This window comes from Lupinus angustifolius, chromosome LG13, assembly GCF_001865875.1.
Source record: "Lupinus angustifolius cultivar Tanjil chromosome LG13, LupAngTanjil_v1.0, whole genome shotgun sequence".
NCBI classification, from domain to species: domain Eukaryota; kingdom Viridiplantae; phylum Streptophyta; class Magnoliopsida; order Fabales; family Fabaceae; genus Lupinus; species Lupinus angustifolius.
This window is the reverse complement of record NC_032021.1, coordinates 1,146,256-1,167,080: the sequence shown is the minus strand read 5'-3', so window position 1 is coordinate 1,167,080 and position 20,825 is coordinate 1,146,256. Positions and strand designations below refer to the sequence as shown.

The 20,825-nt window shown below is 35.1% G+C and overlaps 3 protein-coding genes across 6 annotated transcripts; 1 reads left to right on the top strand and 2 right to left on the bottom strand.

Annotated features, from left to right (window-relative positions):
- Positions 1,170-12,123, bottom strand: LOC109325480 (pentatricopeptide repeat-containing protein MRL1, chloroplastic). Of its 2 annotated transcripts, none has more exons than XM_019557880.1 (19): positions 11,738-12,123; positions 11,148-11,652; positions 10,498-10,768; positions 10,299-10,362; positions 10,071-10,215; positions 9,856-9,971; positions 9,610-9,738; positions 9,325-9,498; positions 9,062-9,226; positions 8,768-8,908; positions 7,796-7,895; positions 7,013-7,121; positions 6,837-6,928; positions 6,193-6,283; positions 5,577-5,808; positions 5,389-5,481; positions 3,771-3,819; positions 2,550-2,643; positions 1,170-1,894 (listed from the first exon to the last, which is right to left on the bottom strand). In XM_019557880.1, exons 1-19 carry the CDS (start codon positions 12,047-12,049, stop codon positions 1,660-1,662), a joined length of 3,117 nt encoding a protein of 1,038 aa, XP_019413425.1. In that variant the 5' UTR covers positions 12,050-12,123; the 3' UTR covers positions 1,170-1,659. The 2 variants fall into 2 exon arrangements, with proteins under 2 accessions (XP_019413425.1, XP_019413426.1); XM_019557881.1 differs by having other exon boundaries at positions 11,154-11,652.
- LOC109325164 lies at positions 12,991-15,633 on the top strand. 2 transcript variants are annotated; one of them, XM_019557342.1, is made up of 3 exons: positions 12,991-13,260; positions 13,321-13,375; positions 14,611-15,633. In XM_019557342.1, the coding sequence occupies exons 1-3, from the start codon at positions 13,058-13,060 to the stop codon at positions 15,445-15,447; spliced, it is 1,095 nt and encodes a 364-aa protein (XP_019412887.1). In that variant the 5' UTR covers positions 12,991-13,057; the 3' UTR covers positions 15,448-15,633. The 2 variants fall into 2 exon arrangements, with proteins under 2 accessions (XP_019412887.1, XP_019412885.1); XM_019557340.1 differs by having other exon boundaries at positions 12,991-13,375.
- On the bottom strand, positions 16,259-20,763 carry LOC109325167 (CDP-diacylglycerol--inositol 3-phosphatidyltransferase 1-like). 2 transcript variants are annotated; one of them, XM_019557348.1, is made up of 12 exons: positions 20,631-20,763; positions 20,555-20,578; positions 19,738-19,866; positions 19,154-19,238; positions 19,004-19,053; positions 18,437-18,476; positions 18,276-18,320; positions 18,125-18,190; positions 17,895-18,009; positions 17,760-17,816; positions 17,560-17,658; positions 16,259-16,666 (listed from the first exon to the last, which is right to left on the bottom strand). In XM_019557348.1, exons 3-12 carry the CDS (start codon positions 19,802-19,804, stop codon positions 16,607-16,609), a joined length of 684 nt encoding a protein of 227 aa, XP_019412893.1. In that variant the 5' UTR covers positions 19,805-19,866; positions 20,555-20,578; positions 20,631-20,763; the 3' UTR covers positions 16,259-16,606. The 2 variants fall into 2 exon arrangements, with proteins under 2 accessions (XP_019412893.1, XP_019412892.1); XM_019557347.1 differs by having other exon boundaries at positions 20,555-20,763.

Sequence of the window (20,825 nt, the reverse complement as noted above, 5' to 3'; positions counted from 1 at the left end):
ATTGAGCGTGTCAAGTATTAAGCTTAAATATCCATACAGTATTTTATTCCTCTACTCGAACCCATGACCTCGGGAACTTTTAGTTATTGATTTTATTGAGTCGCTACCACTAAAGCTTAGTAGTAGCGACTCAATGCAATCAATGACTAAAAGTCTCTGAAGTCATGGGTTCGAGTTGTGAAGACTGCCCTTGGTGGAATAAAATACTGTAGAGATATTTAAGCTTAACAGGTGACACATTCAGTAAATTTATGGGTCCGATGGGTCGCGTGTCAAGACTAGAGTGTTAGTTCCAAGAAAGAGTAGAATCTTTATAAATAATTTTACATTTTATATTATGATGAAATCCAATATATGTTAGTTTATATCAGTAAGGTCCACAAGGACCAAGCTCTAATACTGTTGAGTAACTGTTTTGACAGACTGTCACTGACACCATTTTGATGATCCACTTGCCACAAATATTTACATGATTGCCACTCACTCTCACCATTATACATTGCATTTGTAGATATTGTTCTTTCATTGCTTTCCAATGCTGATTCTCTGATCACCATAATTCTGGAAAGCAATATATACTTTTCAGTTTTTAACAATTCAATATACTTTTGGATAAATAGCAACATGTACTTCTTTGCATCTCCAGAAGTAACTAAAATATGGATTATGGATAAGTGCTTTTCTTTTTCAACGTACGGCACACAGTTTTCCACACTCAATAGCCCTGACTCATGCTCAATTATTGGAACAGAGGACTCTGAAAAGATTAGGATTAGTACAATGAAACTGAGCTGTAAGGATAAAATAGCCATCTTTCAATTTTGAAGTGGAGTGAGCAAAGCCATGTGAGTCTTAAGAAGTGAGACTCACTTCAGGGAGCGCACCTTCTGTCTCACATTGTGTGTCACTCCACGTACCATAAACTGTATTGGTTGAAAAAAATATATTTAACTTACAATTTTAATTTTGAAGTATTTTTTTGACCAGTCACGGCTCATGGCACATGGATTGACACACTATTGTAGAACAGAAGATGTTGTCCCCTCCCTTCACTCATCTAGGAGTTAGAGTCTCATCCTTCTGGCTTTCCACTCTGCTTTGATGCTATAAATAGTATGCAACAATAAACTCTTCAGGTCCAGAATGATAGTAATGATGGCTAAAGCATATAAAGGGCCAAATCATTCTAAAATTGAATATCGTGGAAGAACTTACATAAGATCAAAATGATCAGGTATTTTTCAATTTGCTTATTTATAATTTACACCTAGAGTGTTCAAGCAAAAAAAGGTTACATGTAGCTATAAACATATACATCAAATATCAGCATCTCTATCATGATAGATTTATATAATCCGCATTGTGAAGGCCATGACATAGCAGCAGGTGAATTCGCAAAAGAATAAGAACTTCGCCATCATATATATGAACTCGCCGAGATGTCATACATGTTCCCTCATTCTGTGGCCTGGGTACTCAAGAAGGCATTATCTGCTTGCTTGAGTTAAATCATCTCTTCTATTATACCATTAGGATGAAGGAGCTTTCAACTTCTATTGAAAAACATTAAAAATAGTTCTTTGAAGGAGTGGCAGGAAAGCTAGTATTAGGCAAAAAGAAGATGCTTGTCTTCTGCTGGGAATCGAAATACGTGTGCACTTAATCCAAAGATAGATTGCCAGTTCGAATGTTACGCTGCTGATGGCTAATACTTTTGCCTAATCGCGATTGGGATGAGCTCCAGTCACCTGGCTTTCCGCTGAATGGAGATGCAAGTTTTGGTTGGAACCATATTTTCAGAGCTAGACCATTAATTCTAAGCTTCCCAGATGATTCATTACCCTTGTAAGGAATCTGAAGCCTCCTCAATAATGCTCCAATTGTTTGGCCAACTCTGAAGCCAAAGTCAATGCATATTTGTCATATAAAGTCTTTAACAAATTATTTAGACACTTTATGCAGGAGAAAATAATATATTAAAAACTGGATAAGTTCAAACAATAACACCTTCTATTAAGAAACATGATATTTCACTTGCTCATGCCATTAGACCACTGACTTTGATCATAAAATATCTCAAGATATTCAATGTAGACATTCAATTTGTTACTAACATGTGGGCATGTCACCAAATATAGTAAAAGGGTGGCCCAGTACATGAGGCTCTCACTTAGGGAGGTACAGGGAGGGTAGATGTACATAATTTTACCCTCACAAGCAATGAGGTTGTTCCAAAGATATTTTATGAACCCATGTCCTTCATGCCACAAGGCAAACAACCTTACCGTTATGTTGAGATTTCCTCTTTGTCACCAAACACAAAAAGAATAAAATAATAGTTGCATACAGATTTCCATATTTCACTTGGCAACATAAAAAATGTACATGCTTCATGCAATTAAACAAATAATGGGATCTTCTAGCTCAGCAAAGTTCGCTAACTCAACATATTGTATGTTTGAACAAAATGTATTGTTGCAGATATTAGAGGCAACAATATGGATGAAATAAAGTTAAAAATTGATGCATTTGTGATTGGATATTCTCACCTTCCTGAAAGGTTAATAATCTTTTTCCCCTTGGGAAGCAAAACGCCTGTTTTCTCTATAGGCAATAAGATGATTGTATTCGGTAATCTTGCACCTGCGAAGATGATTTTCAGAGAGCCATGGGCAAAGCAATTAGTCAGTGTGCTATAATCAAACAATATTTTCCAATGCATGCCTTATGTTGGGTTAGTGAACTTTTAAATATGGGAATGAAATCTTTTGATTAATCAAGTTTATTTAAACAAGGATTCTTAAAAAAAAACAAAAACAAAAATCAAATCATATGTTGAAGGAAAACTGCAGGTTGCAAACCTAAATCATCACCTATTGAAAAAATAAATAATGGATGACTACGCCTTCTAGCAATTAAATGTCTTTCTGAAAAAATGATACTGCGTAAAGGAACATTAAAATGAGTGATCAGGCCTAGGAATTGTAAACCAGGAAAAACGAGTTCTTTTTCATTAAAACAGTCAATTCTACTAATAATTGCATCATAAAGGTTTTGCTCACAATGTTTGTTGCAGATTACCAGAAAACAAGCCCCCACATTATTAGCAAAATCATAAGATAGAAGCAAAGAACAGGCAAAACTGAGAAAGGAGGGTGGATGGGACACTAACTATCTTTGTATGATTACTGCGGTGCTACGGAAGATGATGACACTCGGTAAATAAAACAAAGCATATTATTGTTAGGGGAACAAATTTGTTGTCATGCGGTTTGTGTCATTCCATGTGCCAAAGAGTGGTTAATGGTCAAAAAATTAAAATCTTTTATGTTTTGATTTAAATTTATTTTGCTTTGCCCATTCACCACACTTTGGCATATGGACGGGCACAGTGTGGGACAACAGATTTCTTCCCTATTGTTAGTCATCTGTGGTCAGCTGTTCCTTCCCATGTAACATGTCATAAAGGGATGGTTATTCCCTTCATAAAACGACAACATCGACTTACACTTTATAACACCTCTCGGTTTCAGAATCATTAGTCAAAATAGAAGTGAAGGTATCATATAGAAATTCTTCAACTTATTCAAAATTCATAATTTGGCCAACTAACTCAAGTTTCAAAATTCTAAAAATAGATCTCACACAATTATTATAAATAAAAGAAAAAAGATTAGAGGAGATAATTTTTAGATGAAGAAAAGATAATTAATGAAAAGTGCATACAAGCAATAATGCAGCACTGATATTAAAATAGATGATGATAATACCTGCTGCTAGTCTATGCTTGAGACCTTTCAAAACGCTTAGGAGGTATACCTGGTAACATTTCCTTGAATTTTAGGGATATGGATTTCAAAATAAAAGCAGCACAAATGTCTATCTTCTGCAAAGTGTTTTCATGTCCAAATTTGCAAATGTCTTTGTTTACGTGTGTATGTTGTGTAAGTATGTATAACGTACACAATATATGAAAGACTAAAACAGTAAAAAACAAATGGAAGAAACAAGAGGCTATTAGAACCATTAGTTAAACCTTAGAGCACATTTGCATATTAATATCCAAATATAAAGTAGGGTTGTTTTAACAAGTGCCCTAAGGGCATTGTTTAAGGAACACAAGAAGAAAACTAGTCTTGGAAAATTAAGTCTGATACTTTTCGAAGTGTGAAAACATCATTTTTTAAGACAATATTTCCTCTTTCTCTTCCTTAAACAAAGCACATAGGGCACTTGTTAACATCCCCTATAAAGTATATGTGCCTCAACATATCAGGTGTGCCTATAAACATACAATATAATTGATATTGAATAGAGGTGTAAAATATTAACAACATAAAATGGATCTCTGCTGCTTACAGCAGAAAGATATTTTGCAGAATTATTTGGAATGTAAATATAATTGAGAACAAAAAATATGAACACTGCAATAAATCTCACCCTAGAGAAATAACTAACTAGCGTTAGGAAAGGCTTACAGCTTAACCTCTTGAGACCTGACTTATTATCCTCCCCCTGTCCTTTCTACCCACCGCCTTATAACTCTCTCTTCAGACTCATTCTGCTATAGAGGGAGCCACACCTTATCTCTCCCCGACTCCTCAATCCCACCTTTCCGTGTAACTAATTAATTACCTGCCAGCACCAGCACCTTATTTGGCCCATGATCATTAATGTGAATTACTCACTTGACTTCATTTTCTTCATTTTTTATACACCAGCCACTCTTTTGTCTTTGTCATTATTCTTCCTATTTCTCCCTAACTATGAGTCGACTACACAGGTACATCATAGTATAAAGGACAAAACTTAGGTACAATTCTTCGGGAGCTTGTTGTTTCGTTTTTGGGGGAGAAAACATAACATGTGTAATAGTTGTTGGATATGTCATGTTTTTCACATGTTTTTATTGGAGAGGAACACCCCAAGCACCTAAAGATTTGTACCTATAAGGATGTTGCATGCACCCACACAAAAAATAGTAGAAAATCTCAGAGAAATAAAAGGGTTGAAAATATTTAAGCAATTACATATTTCCATTTATTTATCCATGTGCTTATCATATGCAAAATGATTTTGAACACTGTTTTCCTGGGGACGACAATTTAAATTTTTTTGTTAATGCATAACAGCCATATGTGCATTTGAATGTAGCCTGGGCTTGCATATGTTACTTGTACCTGTCCTAATTCCTTCAAATACATATACATGGATTATAATTCTCACCACAAGAGAATTAAGTGATACCACATAAAGTTCTATATCTCCTCCACGTAAATTAACTGATTCCAATACATGTACGCATATATATTATAGTTAAAATGCAAACAAACCTTTTATGTAACAGAAATAATCATTGTAGGAATAGTAAGACTTAGATAAGCTCACCTCAGCAATGAAAGGATGCATTTCTTTAGCATCCATGACGATAGGGCTCACTTTAAATGATACAGATGGAACAACTCCATAGGACGCAGCTTCCTACATAATTATTAGATAACATATGATGATGCAGATTCCCTTAGATAAACTAAGACCCAAGGATCGAATAGAATTAGTTTATTTGCAATACTGACCTCAAGTATTGACAAAGCACGAGAATCATATACACCAAATCCATCCATTAATGAACAGAGATTTGAGTTTTCTGAGGTTTCAGCACTTACTCCCAGATTCTCAACGAGTCTGTTTTTAATAGATTCTTCGCAGGGGAATTGCAAACATCCCAGCATTTGTGACAATATTTCACTAGTAGGCTTCTCACCAGCTCCAATTGTTTCACGATACACCAGTAAGGCCAGTGATGTCCTAAGAGTAGAAAGCAGAATATGAAACTTCCACACAAAAAATCATCTAGAAGAGAAACATGAGTAAATTAATGGTCATGACAAACAAGGATAGGTATGATTTACACACTTCCTTCATGTCATTAAATTCTCCATTTCTCCTTTGAATTTTTTAAGGCCTCCTTTTTTTTGAAATGGGTGATAAATTTTTTGGAGGTCTCCTTCAAGAGTTGATTGAGCATAAATGAAAATAAAGATGGATCACTTCAAACAAAATGGTATATGCTTGTAACAGTTTCATGACAAAAAAGTAGCATTCTGCAGCATAAATGTAAAAAGAAATGTCTATATATAATAAACAATTAATAGCCCCTTGTATCAGTGTTAACAAAGAATGATGTCTTACCATTTACTATCCACTTGTGGCCGTCCAGAATCAAAAGATAAAACTGGTTCACCAACAAAACAAGCCTTCTCAAATCTTCGCCGGCACATTCCTTCCAACACATCAAAATACTATCAGGACTTACAAGCCATAGGACTCTCGGGGCTTAATATATGAATAGCTTATGACCTCAAAATAACCAAAAGGCCATTAGCTATTTCTTGAATTCCCCAGAAAATAAAGAACTAAGTCAGTGTGTGTTACTTTGTAATTTCGAGGGAGGAATTAGAGTTCATCGTGATTTCAGTTTTCAGCATTCCTTATTTGAAATGGATTTTATAGAAATACTCCTATATGCCATTACCATACAAATAGGAAAAACAAAAAAAATTGACAGAATACACTGGAGTTAAATAATAAATGCACAATTTTCAATGTATTTGTAATCACCAATTAATGAGACAAAAGTATTTTCATCATAATAAAGTATCAACTACCTACTCCCCTAAACAATGACTTAAATGACTCATGTACAAGTCAATTTCTAATTTTATGACACAAAAAGTAAAAGTATACCACTTTCCAAAGCAGTATGAAAGAAGTATTTGATTGACCTGAAGCAATATAGTACGAGAATTAAAAACCAACAAAACCCAGTGAATTACCAATCAAGCATCGACACATGACGAGATTAGGGGAAGCACCATCCTTTTTGGCTTGAGAAAGGAGCATTTGAGCCGCTTCCATATCATCATTTCTACAAAACCAGGGGAAATTGGTTGAGAAAGAACCTACAGCAGATCATTAACCAAACAACAAAATCTTCTTATAGATGACTTACTTCTCACTTGCCACTATAAGTAATGAGTATGTGATACTGTTTGGGCGCAATCCTAACCCTTTCATTTCAGATAAAATCTCCAAAGCCCTCTGAAATTGATCTCCGTCACCTATACAAAGCTCTAACAATGTCATAAAGTCCATTTTTCAATTAAACTGCTATACTTAAACAATGCAAACGCACAGATCAGGGGGAAAACAACTTTTGCAGCAATTAAATTGAAATTGAAGTTAGGACCAACCATATTTCAGGTAAAACTAAGGTGAGGACTAGAGTGTTGTCACCTATGTTTTCAACAATAGATGATTTAGGAAAATAAACCCTAAACCATTTTATCATTTACCTTAATTTGTTGTTTAATTAGTGATTTGTTATAGGTTCTGTATTTGTGTAAATTTAGTGGCAAACCTTCCTTCATTTTTTGACCAGTTGGTTTTCTAACTTAGACTAGTCCTAAAAGTAGTGCAATAACTTGTAAGAATAATTGAAGTGGAAATTGTCAAAGAAAAATTAGCTTTATCTGCTAGGCCATGTTGTGTGTATATTTGGTCTCTTTATCTCATCTTATTTAATTTGATTTCTCTCAATTAAATTTCTCTTCATATCTGTCAACTAAGCCGATTAAAAAGTTCCCAAATTCAAAAACCTGGTACTTCCTGGAAATTTGCAGTTCCTTTTGATAGTTACTACTTTTCATAGCCATTGAACAGCGCCCTTAATCAATCATTTCGTGCTCAAGCATAAAGATCATGAATCAAAGCAGGATTAAAAACTCAAACTTACAAAGTGCAGTGAGCAAAGCATTTACTGTTGAAACTGTTGGCACCAATTTAAGAGACTTAATATAATCGTACAGCTCCAATGCTTTCTGCCAATTTCTTGTCTGGAACAAATATTTGCCATTAGTAGTTACACAGTTTTCAGGTTCGTGAATTCAACGCAGTCAGCAAAAGAATTGCAAAAAAACATAAAGGGAATAGAGACATACAAGCATGGTGTAGTTATCTTAGGCCACAATACTTCATTGACTATATAAATTTATCTAACTATTTTTCTTTAGGGTTCTCGGATTTAAGAAGTTCATTATTTTTAATTTAGTTTCTAGATTCAGGGTCGCCAATAAGAACGCAAAATCCTTACATACCAAACAATCCTGCACTGAAAGGGAAACATATAAAAAACAATATCTAGAATGCCAGAAAAATGTAATAATTATAGTGAAACCAATACTTTTTCGGGCAGGGATGAAGAACCAAATACATATAATACATCCCCAAGTAGAAAACCTAATAACAGACATTTAACAGAATTAAGTTCCTAAATTAATGCCTGATTACTTAAAAGAAGGAAAAAACATATTATCTGTTTTAGTTTTTCAAAATATACTCTCAAACCCTTCCCTGCAGCCCCTGATTTAACTCTGCAAAATCTATTACCCAAATTTACTTTTTCGGGAAAGGGATAGTGAACCAAATACATATATTAAATCCCCATGTAGAAAACCTAATACCAGGCATTTAACAGAATTAAGGTTACTGAATTAATGCCTACCACTAAGAGAAAAATAAATCATATTATTGACTGTTTTATTTTTCAAATCCACTCTACTATCCTTCATTGCATCCCCTGATTTTACTCTGCAAAATCCATTACCTAATTTCTGTGATTTCTATGGGTAACACTAGATTCATTCCAAACTCATAAAGTAGTTATCACTAAACCAAGTGTGGACAAAATTTACTTGACCAAACATACATTGCTACATGCACCCATCAATGAGCTATATGACATTATTCCAATGTGTATTCCTCCTTTACGGGCTTCTTGTAGGACTTCAAATGCAGCATCCAGCTTTTTAGCATGCCCAGCAACATCGATTAGTGCACTCAGAAACATCTGTGTGAAGTGAGTCAATAACTTCTGTAAGCAATTAATAATGGCAGATAAAGGAAAGAACTTTACATGCAATAATCACAAATTAATGAGGCATTATTATGTTTTAAAATCCACAAAAAACTGTACATTTCAAAATCACCAAAAACAAAATACCTCATCAGGGAGCACCCCTTTCTGGGTCATGTCATTGTATACACTCTGTGCTAATTCCCAATCTCCCGTTTGGCTGCAAGAATTAATGGCAATAGTGTAAAGTTCTGGGGATCCCTTTACGTTATATTTTTGTATCATCTTATACACATCTTGTGCTCGTTGAACCTGTATAAACGCCTCCTCAATGTTAAACATTAAATATATTTCAAGTCAAGCATGATAATAAGAATTTTGGGGGAAATCGGGGAAGAAAGGAACCACACCTGACCAGCTTTTGAACATGCTTTCATCAAAGCACCAAAAGTTATGTGATCTGGGTCAATTGGCTGTGTTTCTGCTGCCATTTCTGCCAACACATCGAAAGCACGATCCACTGCTCCTGACTGGGCACATGCGGCAATAAGTGCATTGAATACAACACGATCTGGCTTCACGTTCTACTGCATACAAATATCACATCCTCATGCACAATTAAGAATTTTGGGAGCAACTCAACCAATACCATTGACAGTGTAATTTCTACAAAAAACAAGTTAAAATTTTTGTACCTTGGACCTCATTATCCCATAAACACCAAATGCCTTAGCTACTTGCCCAACTCTAGCACAACCATCAATAAGAGCCCCATAGGTAAGAACGTTAGGTTCCACTCCAGAATTAACCATCTTGTGGAAAACCTAAATGCACAGGTTAACATTTTTACAAGATAAGGAATTTAAAAAAAGATGTATAACACATAATAATCTCATGCTGTGGTGAATCAGTTGACAAATCCAATAAGGAAGATATTGTACTTCAAACATTTGATCAACTTTCCCACTCTTAGCACAAGTTGATATCAAAGTGGTATAAAGTTGGCAATCAGGTTCTAGTCGAGCCTCCTTAAGAAGTTGCAAAACTTGGAAAGCCCCTGAAGATATAATATGCATGTTATGAACTGAAAAGATGACAGAACATTTTGTAGGGTGACCAAGTACTAGAGTGAAGTTATGATGAAAAATAAACTTACGCTCTGAGTCTTGGGAGCTTGTACACACTGACAAGAGCATATTAAATGTACTCAATGTTGGATTTGGGATAAGCCTAATGTAATCAAAAGCTTCTTTAACTGCCTTTTGTCTCTTGCAAGTGTTGAAAAACTTTGCATGATAAACCTATGGCCAGTAAATATGGTATGTAAGATAAACTCAAAATTGAATAACAAAGCTTCGAGTAGCATCCAGATAGATGTGTGTACCTTAGTCATATCTAATAAACCCTTTTTTTCTGTATCTTTAAGCAATTCTACGCTTTCACGTAACCTAACAAAACTAATGTAATTCAGGATAAAGTCTTCAAGCATAAAGGAAATAGCAAAAATAGGTCAATCATGATCATGATAACAAGTTTACATTTTTTTTACTGTTCATTGGAGGTAGATTGGGACATAAGATTACCTCCCAACTTTTAGCAAATTATTATATTTGCTTAGATACTCTGAAATATCATTTTTCTGATCATCATACACCTTGGTTCGATCATTTTTCTGATGAGCTTGCACCCTGATTGAATGGCCATTCTGAGGCAAAACTTTGCTACTATTATGATCCAGATAGTTTTTTTCCCTGTTTCTTAGATATCTGCTGCCATTCCTCAAGTTATTACTTCCACCTTGTGCAGGGTAGCCTCCTATATGATTGGAAATCGGTACCACTCCTTCAACATGCTCTGAATCAACAAAAAATGGGTTTACATAAACATGATGTCTCGGTTTGGAATGCTCATCATGATATTCGGTAAAAATTTGATTGACTACAATCCTATTTTGGTAAACAACTTAATTTTGCATTTATTCATTAAGTACTTATACATGAGAGCTAATGCTAGTTCTATAAGCTCTTTTTAGCTTATTCCATAAGCTTGTCTGGTAAGCTTATTGAAATACGTTGAAAAGTGCTTATAGGAAGTTCATGAGCTATTTCCATAAGCTCTTTAAAACACCTTCTCATGTGTTTGTATGATAAGATAAACTCTCTATAAGGTGTTCTAAATTCACCCTATATATAGATGAAATAAAATGATAGTGCATTATCTTTGATGGAGTTACCTTCACCTTTTAGAGTGGCATTTCCAATTTCTGAGGGAAACCCATTTCCATTGACAAAAGAAGCATTAGGAGATAAAGGTGATGAGATGGTTCCATTTGCAGGCTTCTTATTAGCCTCATAAAACATGTACAGATCTTCCCTAACCGATTCGCCTAAAAGAAAACCATTGCTGACAGAACCAAATTCAATTTTCTCTGCACTGTGTTCGTCATCGAGTGCATCGTTTTCGGTAACAGAAGAAGCAGCATTCTCCTCAAATTGAATAAGAGTGAAGGGCTCAGAGAGTGAAGTGGAATTGAAAGGCAGTGGCAAAAAAGTATCAGTAACTGTGAATACATTAGAATCATCATCATCATTAACAGCAACAACAGCAGCAGAAGAAGATGATGATGAAGAAGAAGAAGAATTCAAAAAAGGAATGTCCTTTATCTCATCTTGTTGTTCAGTGAGTGAATTATCCCTTTGAAATTGTGGTGATAACGCAAAATGAGGATGTGGGTGTAGCTGTGTTAGTCAAAAAATGTAAAATAAATAAATATAACAGAGAAAGAAAGAAAAAAAGAGAAAAGGGTAAGGTAAAGAAAGGCACCTGAGTAGTTTTATCTTTGTTTTTGGTTGTAAGAGTGTGGTGAATGAATGAAACTGCAGAAATAGTAACAACGATGAAGAAAATGATAGTTGGGTGAGAATGAAAAGAAGAGGGCTTGAAGAGAAAGCGCGGGGAATGGAAACGGAGAAGGTGGAAGTTGTTAGAAGAACGAAGGAGCTTGGGCTTGGGCTTGGGCTTGGGCTTGAGAGTGTGGGTAGAACCGAGGAAGTGAGTGGAAGGGAAAGAAGAAGAGAAGGAGAAAGAGAAGGAAGAAGTGAGTCTGAGATGGTTGGTGCAGAGAATAACTTCCATTGATATTGAATGAATAGATGAATGAATGAAGAGTGGAAAGAGTGGAAAGAGTGAAAGAAGAAGAATGAATATGAGAATGGATGATTGGATGAGCTCAAACTAAATACAACCAGACATATTCTCATCCAATCCTCTTCTTCTCGTGACTCTTTTGTTTTTGTCCTGTTCTTCCCTTTAATGTCTTTTCCATTTTCTATTTCTAAAATCAGATTTCACTTATAATTACATCATTCTAGTTCAAGTGGTACATGAGCTGTCTCTGAGTTTGAGTAATAGGTTGAAAAATACTTGTTGGTATAGTTAACATAAATACTAAATATTTATGGATGTTGTCAACTTGGATATGATTGTTTCCAATACAATGATATCTATTGAAAATGAAAAAAAAAATTATATGGGATGAAATATGAACTTTCTAGAAATTTGTAGATGGATTTAGAAAGAGAAAATATTACTCTATTAATTGGTATTCTCCCAACCCATGGCACTAATTGTTCTAATGTGACAATGGAGAGTGTATCAAGAGGACATAGAGAGTCTCATGTACAAAAATGGCAATGGCAAAGGAAGTTATGAATAATAGAGTACATGGCAATAGACGAAAAATTTGGATGAAATAGGAATATAGGTGAAAAGTACAGTATACAATATAGTTAGTCTTATGCTAATGATGTTGTACCAAATTTTAAATTTTGATATCTAAAGAGGAAACATCATGATTGATAATGGATTAACTTGAAATAATTTTAAAACATAAGTAGACAAATCAATATTAAATACCTGACTAAATTATTATTAAAAAAAACCACAAACGTGATTAGAATTTAAAAGTTAAAACCATCGAAAAAACAGAAAAGATGATTGTGTTTGTTGAAACTTGTGTTTTAACTTTCCTTTCCGTGCGGTTCTATCCAATATAAGAAAAGTCTTTCTTTCTTTCCATTTTCTCTTCTTTCCCCTTCATTCCTTTCTCTCCCTTTTCCCTCTCTTTTTCTGCAGTTAAAGGCCATGGATAGGTTTCTATCTTCTTCTTCTCTCCCTTCTCTTCACACTAATCTCAAAACCTTCACTTTCTCCACCCACACCAATCCATTTCACTCTCCAAGATTCAATTTTTTCCACTCAACTCGTTCCCATTTCAGGTGGGTCACCTCTATTTCTTCCCACCATGAAAACCCTTCTCCAATTTCCTCTTTTGTTTCATCGGTGCCACCCAATGATTTTTCGTCACCCCTTTTGTCTTCTCACCCCGCCTCGTCTGAAAGCTCCATACCCAAACCTCAATTCATCGATCTCATCACTACCCATGATCTCAAAAAACCAAAGGTATGTGCTTTTTGCTCTTATCATTGCTGGGATATTGTGTTTTCTGCATTTGATGATGTTTCTTAAACGGTATTTTGAGGAATATCCGTGTTGATTTGAATTATAGTATATTCTATTGTCATTGGTCTTGATATGGAACATGTATGATTTTAACTTGTCAGAAGTATGCTGGTGTAGAAAACAAATGAATATGCTTGATTCGTTACCTATTTTGAGTAAAATAATATTCTGAGCAGATAAAGTTACTTTTTTTAATTTCTATAATAGCTTGTTAGTTGGAAAGTTACCAAAAGTTTTAGGATTTGTGATGTATGCACAATTTTGTTGTCATCTGACCTGATCCTATCAGCTAATTTGTACTGAATGGTGAAGAATCTTGTGCTGAAACTTAAGATTCATGTTTCTTAAGAATTATGTTTTTTGAAATTTATGCACGGGTGCATACATGCACCATGTTGTAATTTCAATGGTTGGTGGCATTTGGGTGACATGCAATCCTATCCCAAACTCTTTCTTTTCCTCATATTCCGGTACTTGAGGAAGTGTGGAATGGAATGGAAGCTTAGAATGTAATTTATTGAGCAAACACATTTCCTATTGGAGTGTAGATCTGAGGTATTGTTGCAACTTTCGTTGAAACTTCGTACCTGACTAAATATCTTGACTCTGTTCAGTCCAAAAACCTGAACCATGCCCAGAAACTTTTTGATGAAATTTTCCACCGAAACACTCAAACATGGACCATCGGAATGCAAACAGCATTACAACATTGCCCCAAATAAAACTGAGGCTTATATGTCCACTTACCATGGCGACCTAGATCCATAGGTCTACTGGAATCTTCCTTCACCACATAATCCTGCACATAGAAACACATCGTAGGGCATGAAAAACGCAGAGAACGAGGACAAGTTTATGAATAGAAGACCTTTAAGAACAGGTCAATTAGGCTGGTATATGCATACATTGAAACATCGGCTGTTGTATAGTAGCCTCAACCGTGAATAGATATTCAAATACCTGGGGAAGTTTCAATGGAAGATTACTCTGATGAAGTAGGCAAGTTGATATTGTGGGTTATTATTATTACTATTTTTTATGTTTATGATAACTTTTGTCACCAAGGTTTATACAGACTCATGCATGCTGCTGCAATTTTTGTTTTTGATTACACGTTTAAACATTCAAGTTTTTAAATATAGCTTAAAAATTCATCCTTTCTTTTTTTTCATCAGGCAATAACAGCTCGGACATTTGTAATACTCGTTGGTCTTGTTATGCTCTTAACCCAACCAGCTTTTGCACCAGCAGCTTTTGCATCCTTTTCTACTGCTGCCAAGACAGGTGGTCCTGCTGCTGCAGTTAGTGGAAAACTGATCCGGACTGAGCTCCTAAGTAGTGCATGGACTGGTTTCTTTGCTGGTTGTTTGCACACACTATCAGGGCCTGACCACCTTGCAGCTTTGGCTCCATTGTCAATTGGCCGTACCCGAATGGAGAGTGCTGCTGTTGGGGCCCTTTGGGGTTGTGGCCATGATGCTGGCCAGCTTATCTTTGGCTTAATATTTTTGCTCCTGAAGGATCGACTTCACATCGAAATCATCCGAACTTGGGGCACCAGAGTGGTTGGCCTTACCCTGCTAGTAATTGGTGCTATGGGAATTAAGGAAGCTTCAGAAGTGCCTACCCCATGCGTTGCCTTAGAAAATGGCGAATGTGATCCGAGTGTCTATGAGTCACTTAATAATCCTACAGTAGGAAAGAAGAAGATTGGTTTTGCTACTTTTGCCACTGGAATTGTTCATGGACTGCAACCGGACGCATTGATGATGGTGTTGCCTGCCCTTGCTTTACCTTCTAGATTGGCTGGTGCTGCATTTCTCATCATGTTCTTACTTGGAACTGTATTTGCAATGGGGAGCTATACAGTATTTATAGGTTCATGTAGCGAGGCACTAAAGGATAGAGTACCTAGAATAACTGAGAAACTCACTTGGGCTTCTTCGCTTGTCGCGATAGCCCTCGGATTTGCCATCCTCATTAGCCAGTTTTTTGGGTTTAGCCTGTATTAATGCATCTTTAAATGAGCAAGGAACCTTTATCATGAACATCGTTTTAGAAACTAGAAATAGTAGGGAGATCAAAGAGAAATTTGATTATTTGGAACAGTCCATCTTCTATGCAACTTGTGATATTTATTATTGCCAATTATTTTACTATGCTTTTGAATGTATATATGACTCCATAGGATTCAATTATTCTGCTGCTTAGAACAATAGCTCTTTTGTTGTTGGATTTCCAATTGATTTTACATTACCAATAGTCTGTTCATCCTTGGAATTTACAGACAGTAGTATGTAATTGGATAAGTCCATTTATCAAGTCATATACAAGTGTAAGTACTAGAAACATTATTGCATCATGTCACTCTTTCACAGGGTTTTCTTGTAAAGCTCGAGTTGGAGGCACCTTTATGATACTTAAAGATCTTGAACATCAACCTTATATGATACTTAGAGATCTTAACCATTGAATCAACTATATGGTAATATTTTTATTTTAAATAAAAAACACCTAAATTTTGTCCTAGGCATGCATGTTCTCCTCTCAATATAACCAAATTTCCTCTGCCCAACTAAATAAAAAAAACATCCTTATACAATTTTATTTTATACTGCCCATCCATACTGAGAAAATGAAATTGCAAACAAAATTTGAGACTATGAAATTACTTGAACTAGTGTTAGAACATATAACAATGTGTCTAACCATACATGAATGCCCACACCAATAGACCAACCACTTGCAGTCATATGGAAATGACTCTTAGTATGAAGGGTTCAGTTTTGTTACAACACCTAAGAGCCCCATATCACGTTGTAATAGGGAATTGAAATCTAGACCTTTATTCACTTTATCCAAAAACGAGTTCCATGCTATCACAAGGTTACAAATGGTTAAGCGGTATTCCTCTGGTGCAGATAACATCTTAAAATGGGATTTCAGAAATCAAATTGAACAAAAAATCAATGAACATCATGCTACAGGAATTTGCTTACAACATGGACAGCTAGGTTCTTTAACTCCGCAGTGTTGTATTTCTTTTATCACAAATGATAGAAGACTGAACAATTTAAGTTCAAATGCCATCCAGGCTACTGATTTTGTATTAGACCTCAAAACTTGATACTAAAATCAGAAGGCAAGAGATTCATGGTCATGGAAGACACATCACTGCTTGTATTTCTTGTCAATGTCATGAAGCACACACACATCTGCTGCTGTCTTCATCTGAAACGACAAGGGTCCCAAGAAATATCAAAATGCAAGACTTAAATCAATGAATAACTAAATAAAACAAAGGTATGGTCTTCACACATTTAGTTGGAGCAAAGTAGGAAAAAAAGGCGGCGTAGAGCACAAAGCTCCCACCTAGTGGGGTCAGAGGATGGTAGACGTACATAGCCATACCATTACAAACGAAAAGGTTGTTTCCAGAATTTGAACTTATGATCTCTAGGTTATAAGGTAAACAACCTTACCACTATGATGGAGCAAAGTAAAATAATTAATTATTTAATTCCAACACTTTATATGGCTAGCATCTAAAGAACAAAACTATTCAAATCAACTATTAAGTTGTTATATAAAGTCACAAACGCATGCTAAAGAGGTAATACAACAAAAATTAGGCAAGAGTTCACCGAGTAACAACATAACTTGCTAGTTTCTGAATTTGATGAATAATTGCAATTAAACTGCCCAACTCTCAATTCTAGATACGACTTCAAAGGTTCTACAGATTGAAACAATGTCACCATTGGCAACATAATACTTCCTAATAGGGTACTCAATACAGTACAGTTCACAAGGTTTTGTAATGACTTGTAAATAATTAAAATCATTTACATATGATAGTTAAACCAAGAAGAAAATCTGAGTTTTGAAAGATTCAAATCTTCTGTTATTTTGATACCTGTAGATGAACATTCCAAATAAAAATAAAAATTTATCTACAAATTTATAGCCACAGTATTTTCTTTGGAGGCATATTTTTTTGTATGTTGCATTGCTGCTGTTTTTCCCCGTCATATTATTTTTGAAGAGGGGGTGGTGGTCAAAAGCTAATTGTCTACAGCACCCCATCATCTAAAATATCTTGCATAAGTAAATAATGTACGAACCTGAATTATATTTATAACTTGCTTGATTGCCCATCCAAATACACTTGTAGCAATGAGGAAAGAAAGTATTGATATCTTTTGCAAATTAATTGTTAGAACCTGAAATTAAACAGATGAGAAAATAAGATGATCTGGAGAAACCTACTAGATATCATTACATAATCTAATAGCTGAAACAAAGAGAGCACTTAGCCACTTACATCTACCAATTTCTCTGTTTGATTCCCCGCAAGATAAAACAGGATTAAGTAAAGAACCTGTAGAATATAAAGGATATGAACAAAAGAACATTATATTTATTACATATTTTTTCACAAAAGATCAACTACAATTACCTCACATGAGACACAGCAGTAAGCCATAAACATCCTATTTCCATAATATGCCTTGAAAAGCCAGTTGGTGCTGTCTTTTACATCTTTATGACTAGCCTTTCCCAGCAAGAAAGTGCTACATTTAAAGTATAAAAAATCCAACAAAAGAGTTTCTTCAAAACCAAACCTAGTAACTGAAGAACCATACAATTAGAGTTAGAGGAGGAAAAGACAAAGCTTACATATATTACCTGTACATTTGTAGCCAGTGGCTGGCAATATCTAAGGCCAGCAATGACAAGAAAATCAGGCCAGGCCTTTACACAAGTTCAAACTCAAAAGTCAGGTGCATGTTTATAAGTACAGCAAATAATGAACAGATTTAAAGGAGAAAATTCTTACCTGTACACTTGCGAAAGAACTACAAGTAGACAAGCAGTGCTAATTCTGGTATCAAAGAAGCCACATCATTTCAAAGCACACAAGAATCAAATAGAGTTATAGCAGGCATCATTTAAAACATTTATTTGGCTTGCATGCAGAGAGAGAGGATAGAGAATGACCTGTCTGTTACCATGTCCAGAACAGCTCCAAAGGTTGACACTGAATCAAGAAATTAACGTTACTAAACAAAAAGATTAGGTTATTATATTTGTTTATTATATAGGATAATTACTTTCTCTGTAATAAAACTTTATGGAGAGAGAAGGTTGCCCCATTCCAAGGTCAAGGCATAAGCTTCAATGAGAGCTTACAATGGCACTTATACATGGCCAACCAATGAAATATACCTCCAACAAGATTCAAACCCAGGACCTGTTTATCAACATTCAACACTGTTTGATTATATTAGTTGAGCCAATCCTTGTTAGCATACGAATCATATTAGCCCTCTATTTTCTTATTTGACACCTGTTAACCTAGTATCTTATAAGAGGCGTAAATGTCAAAAGGTCAACAGAATACATTCATGTAGGTAAAACAAATCATTCTAAACCTTGGAAGTTAGCACTAAGACTCGGCTTATATATGGACCACAAATTCAAATGGTATATGCTTCTCAAATAAATATCTAAGTAGATTCTCGGACAGATAAGATGATACTATGACCTCTACAAGAAAGTTTATACCTTGATTGAATTTGCGAGCAGCCCAGCCATCCACAGCATCACATACAAAGCTGGCAACAGGAATTTAGTCAAATTATGCCCCCATCCCATTAGCATCAAAGAGAAAGTTAAAAACTAGAAAGAAAAAAAACTCATAAAATTGTGTCCTACCTGAAAAAATAGAGAATAGAGAACAATATTTTGTTTGAAAAACATAGGTAGAAGGCAGTACAGTTTAAAAGAACCCGAATGTATCCTGCATCATCACACACCAGTTAACACAGTGTACTCGTGGAGAATTACAAGTGAGGGAACTTACATTTGAGTGAAATCTCTTGAAAACTCCAAAATTAAACAATTTTATACTATTACCCTTGGGTAGCATCCTTTTGTTTAAAACATCAGTTGCAAACACGTGGTGCAATCCAATAAACAATCCTAAAGGAGGGTACTAGGTTCTGACTATTCTAAAAAATATACATATAGAGAGCTAGAAGACTGCAGCCTAAATAACCATCATACACCTACATTTCACTGTTCCGTTGTGAAAGACTCGGGTTTACTAAAGACCAAATGAGACAAATATGACCAGGAAACTTTTTCTGATTTACTCTGTCCTTTTATCCAAGTTGTGTCCCATAATTCTTATCCTTATCAACAATATAAGCCATAAAACATGGTTTCTACATTACATAAGTAAACATCAGGGAATAAAAGAATATAGCATTCAGCATAATCATGAATTAAATACCCACCTATGATATTAGGAATGTAAAGGTACACAGATAATTTACTGGGTCTTGGTCCAGGTTTCTTGGCCATTGAAGCTTCTTTCTATTATAAAACTTGACTAACTAGTATAGGATTGCCAATCAAATATTCACCTGCACATAGTTTCCATTAAGAAATCCAAATCAACAAATACACATCTAACATAGGCACTTCTATCTCATTCACATACAACCTTAAAAAGAACATGCATTAAGAAGTTGACAATCCTCTACCTACCAACACACACACATATACATACATACACACACATATACATACATGCACACACACACACACACACACACACATATATATATATATATATATCAGAAAAGGAAACATAATTATCTGATAGCACCACATGTTCACATCTGATAAAGAAATATCTCAGTTCATTATAGGACCAAGTAAAACGGGACCGTGCCATAAATTTTGAAATTGTATCATGGATTTAATCGTTTCCTCTCCATAATGTAAAATCCAATAAGTTAACATTCCAAATCGCAGTTTCTGATAAATATAAAATACTTTTGAAAATTATTTAGCAAAATTCAAATCTCAAATAGATGCCAAATCCGAAACCTCTCTCCCCATCCCCAATCTATATGTCACGTAACTGAAAATCCACTTCACAAACGACGAAACTATGCTTAATCCTAAAATGCTAGAAAATCGACGAGATTTCTCGACAACTTATAAAATCAAATGGTAACGAAATCAGAATGCAGAACGAATTTAACTAATTTAGGAGAGAGATTGGAAAGGGATAGAATATGAGATAAGTTAGAAAAAGAATGATACGATGGCGGCGACGGCGAGAAGAGAAGACGGAGATTGCGGTGGATGACGGAGATTGCGGTGGATGACGAATAAAAGAGGAGGCAGAATCGGAAGAAGGGTTAAAGGAAGTGCGAATGTGATCGACAAGTTGAGGTGGCAGTGAGTAGCATCACCATCGTTAACTACCTTCACGATGCTTTGTCTTTTGTCTTTATCCTTTTCTTTTTCATTTTTTAAATCTACTTTACTTTAAATATTCTATTCCACATCATATATTATATAAGTGAGTAAG

Bases quoted from the DNA above. Each gene is read 5' to 3' on its own strand.
- LOC109325480 (XM_019557880.1), bottom strand. From the start codon at position 12,049: ATGGAAGTTATTCTCTGCACCAACCATCTCAGACTCACTTCTTCCTTC. The intron at 9,499-9,609 runs GTACAAAAATTT...TGTATGCAGTAG, and splicing joins ATGGGATAATGAGGTCCAAG to AACGTGAAGCCAGATCGTGT. The intron at 6,284-6,836 runs GTAATTCACTGG...ATGTGTTGGAAG, and splicing joins CATGTGTCGATGCTTGATTG to GAATGTGCCGGCGAAGATTT.
- LOC109325164 (XM_019557340.1), top strand. From the start codon at position 13,058: ATGGATAGGTTTCTATCTTCTTCTTCTCTCCCTTCTCTTCACACTAAT. The intron at 13,376-14,610 runs GTATGTGCTTTT...TTTTTTCATCAG, and splicing joins ATGATCTCAAAAAACCAAAG to GCAATAACAGCTCGGACATT.
- LOC109325167 (XM_019557347.1), bottom strand. From the start codon at position 19,804: ATGGCCAAGAAACCTGGACCAAGACCCAGTAAATTATCTGTGTACCTT. The intron at 18,477-19,003 runs GTATAAACTTTC...TTCTTGATTCAG, and splicing joins TGCTCGCAAATTCAATCAAG to TGTCAACCTTTGGAGCTGTT. The intron at 18,010-18,124 runs GTAATATATGTA...CTTTAAATGTAG, and splicing joins CACTGGCTACAAATGTACAG to CACTTTCTTGCTGGGAAAGG.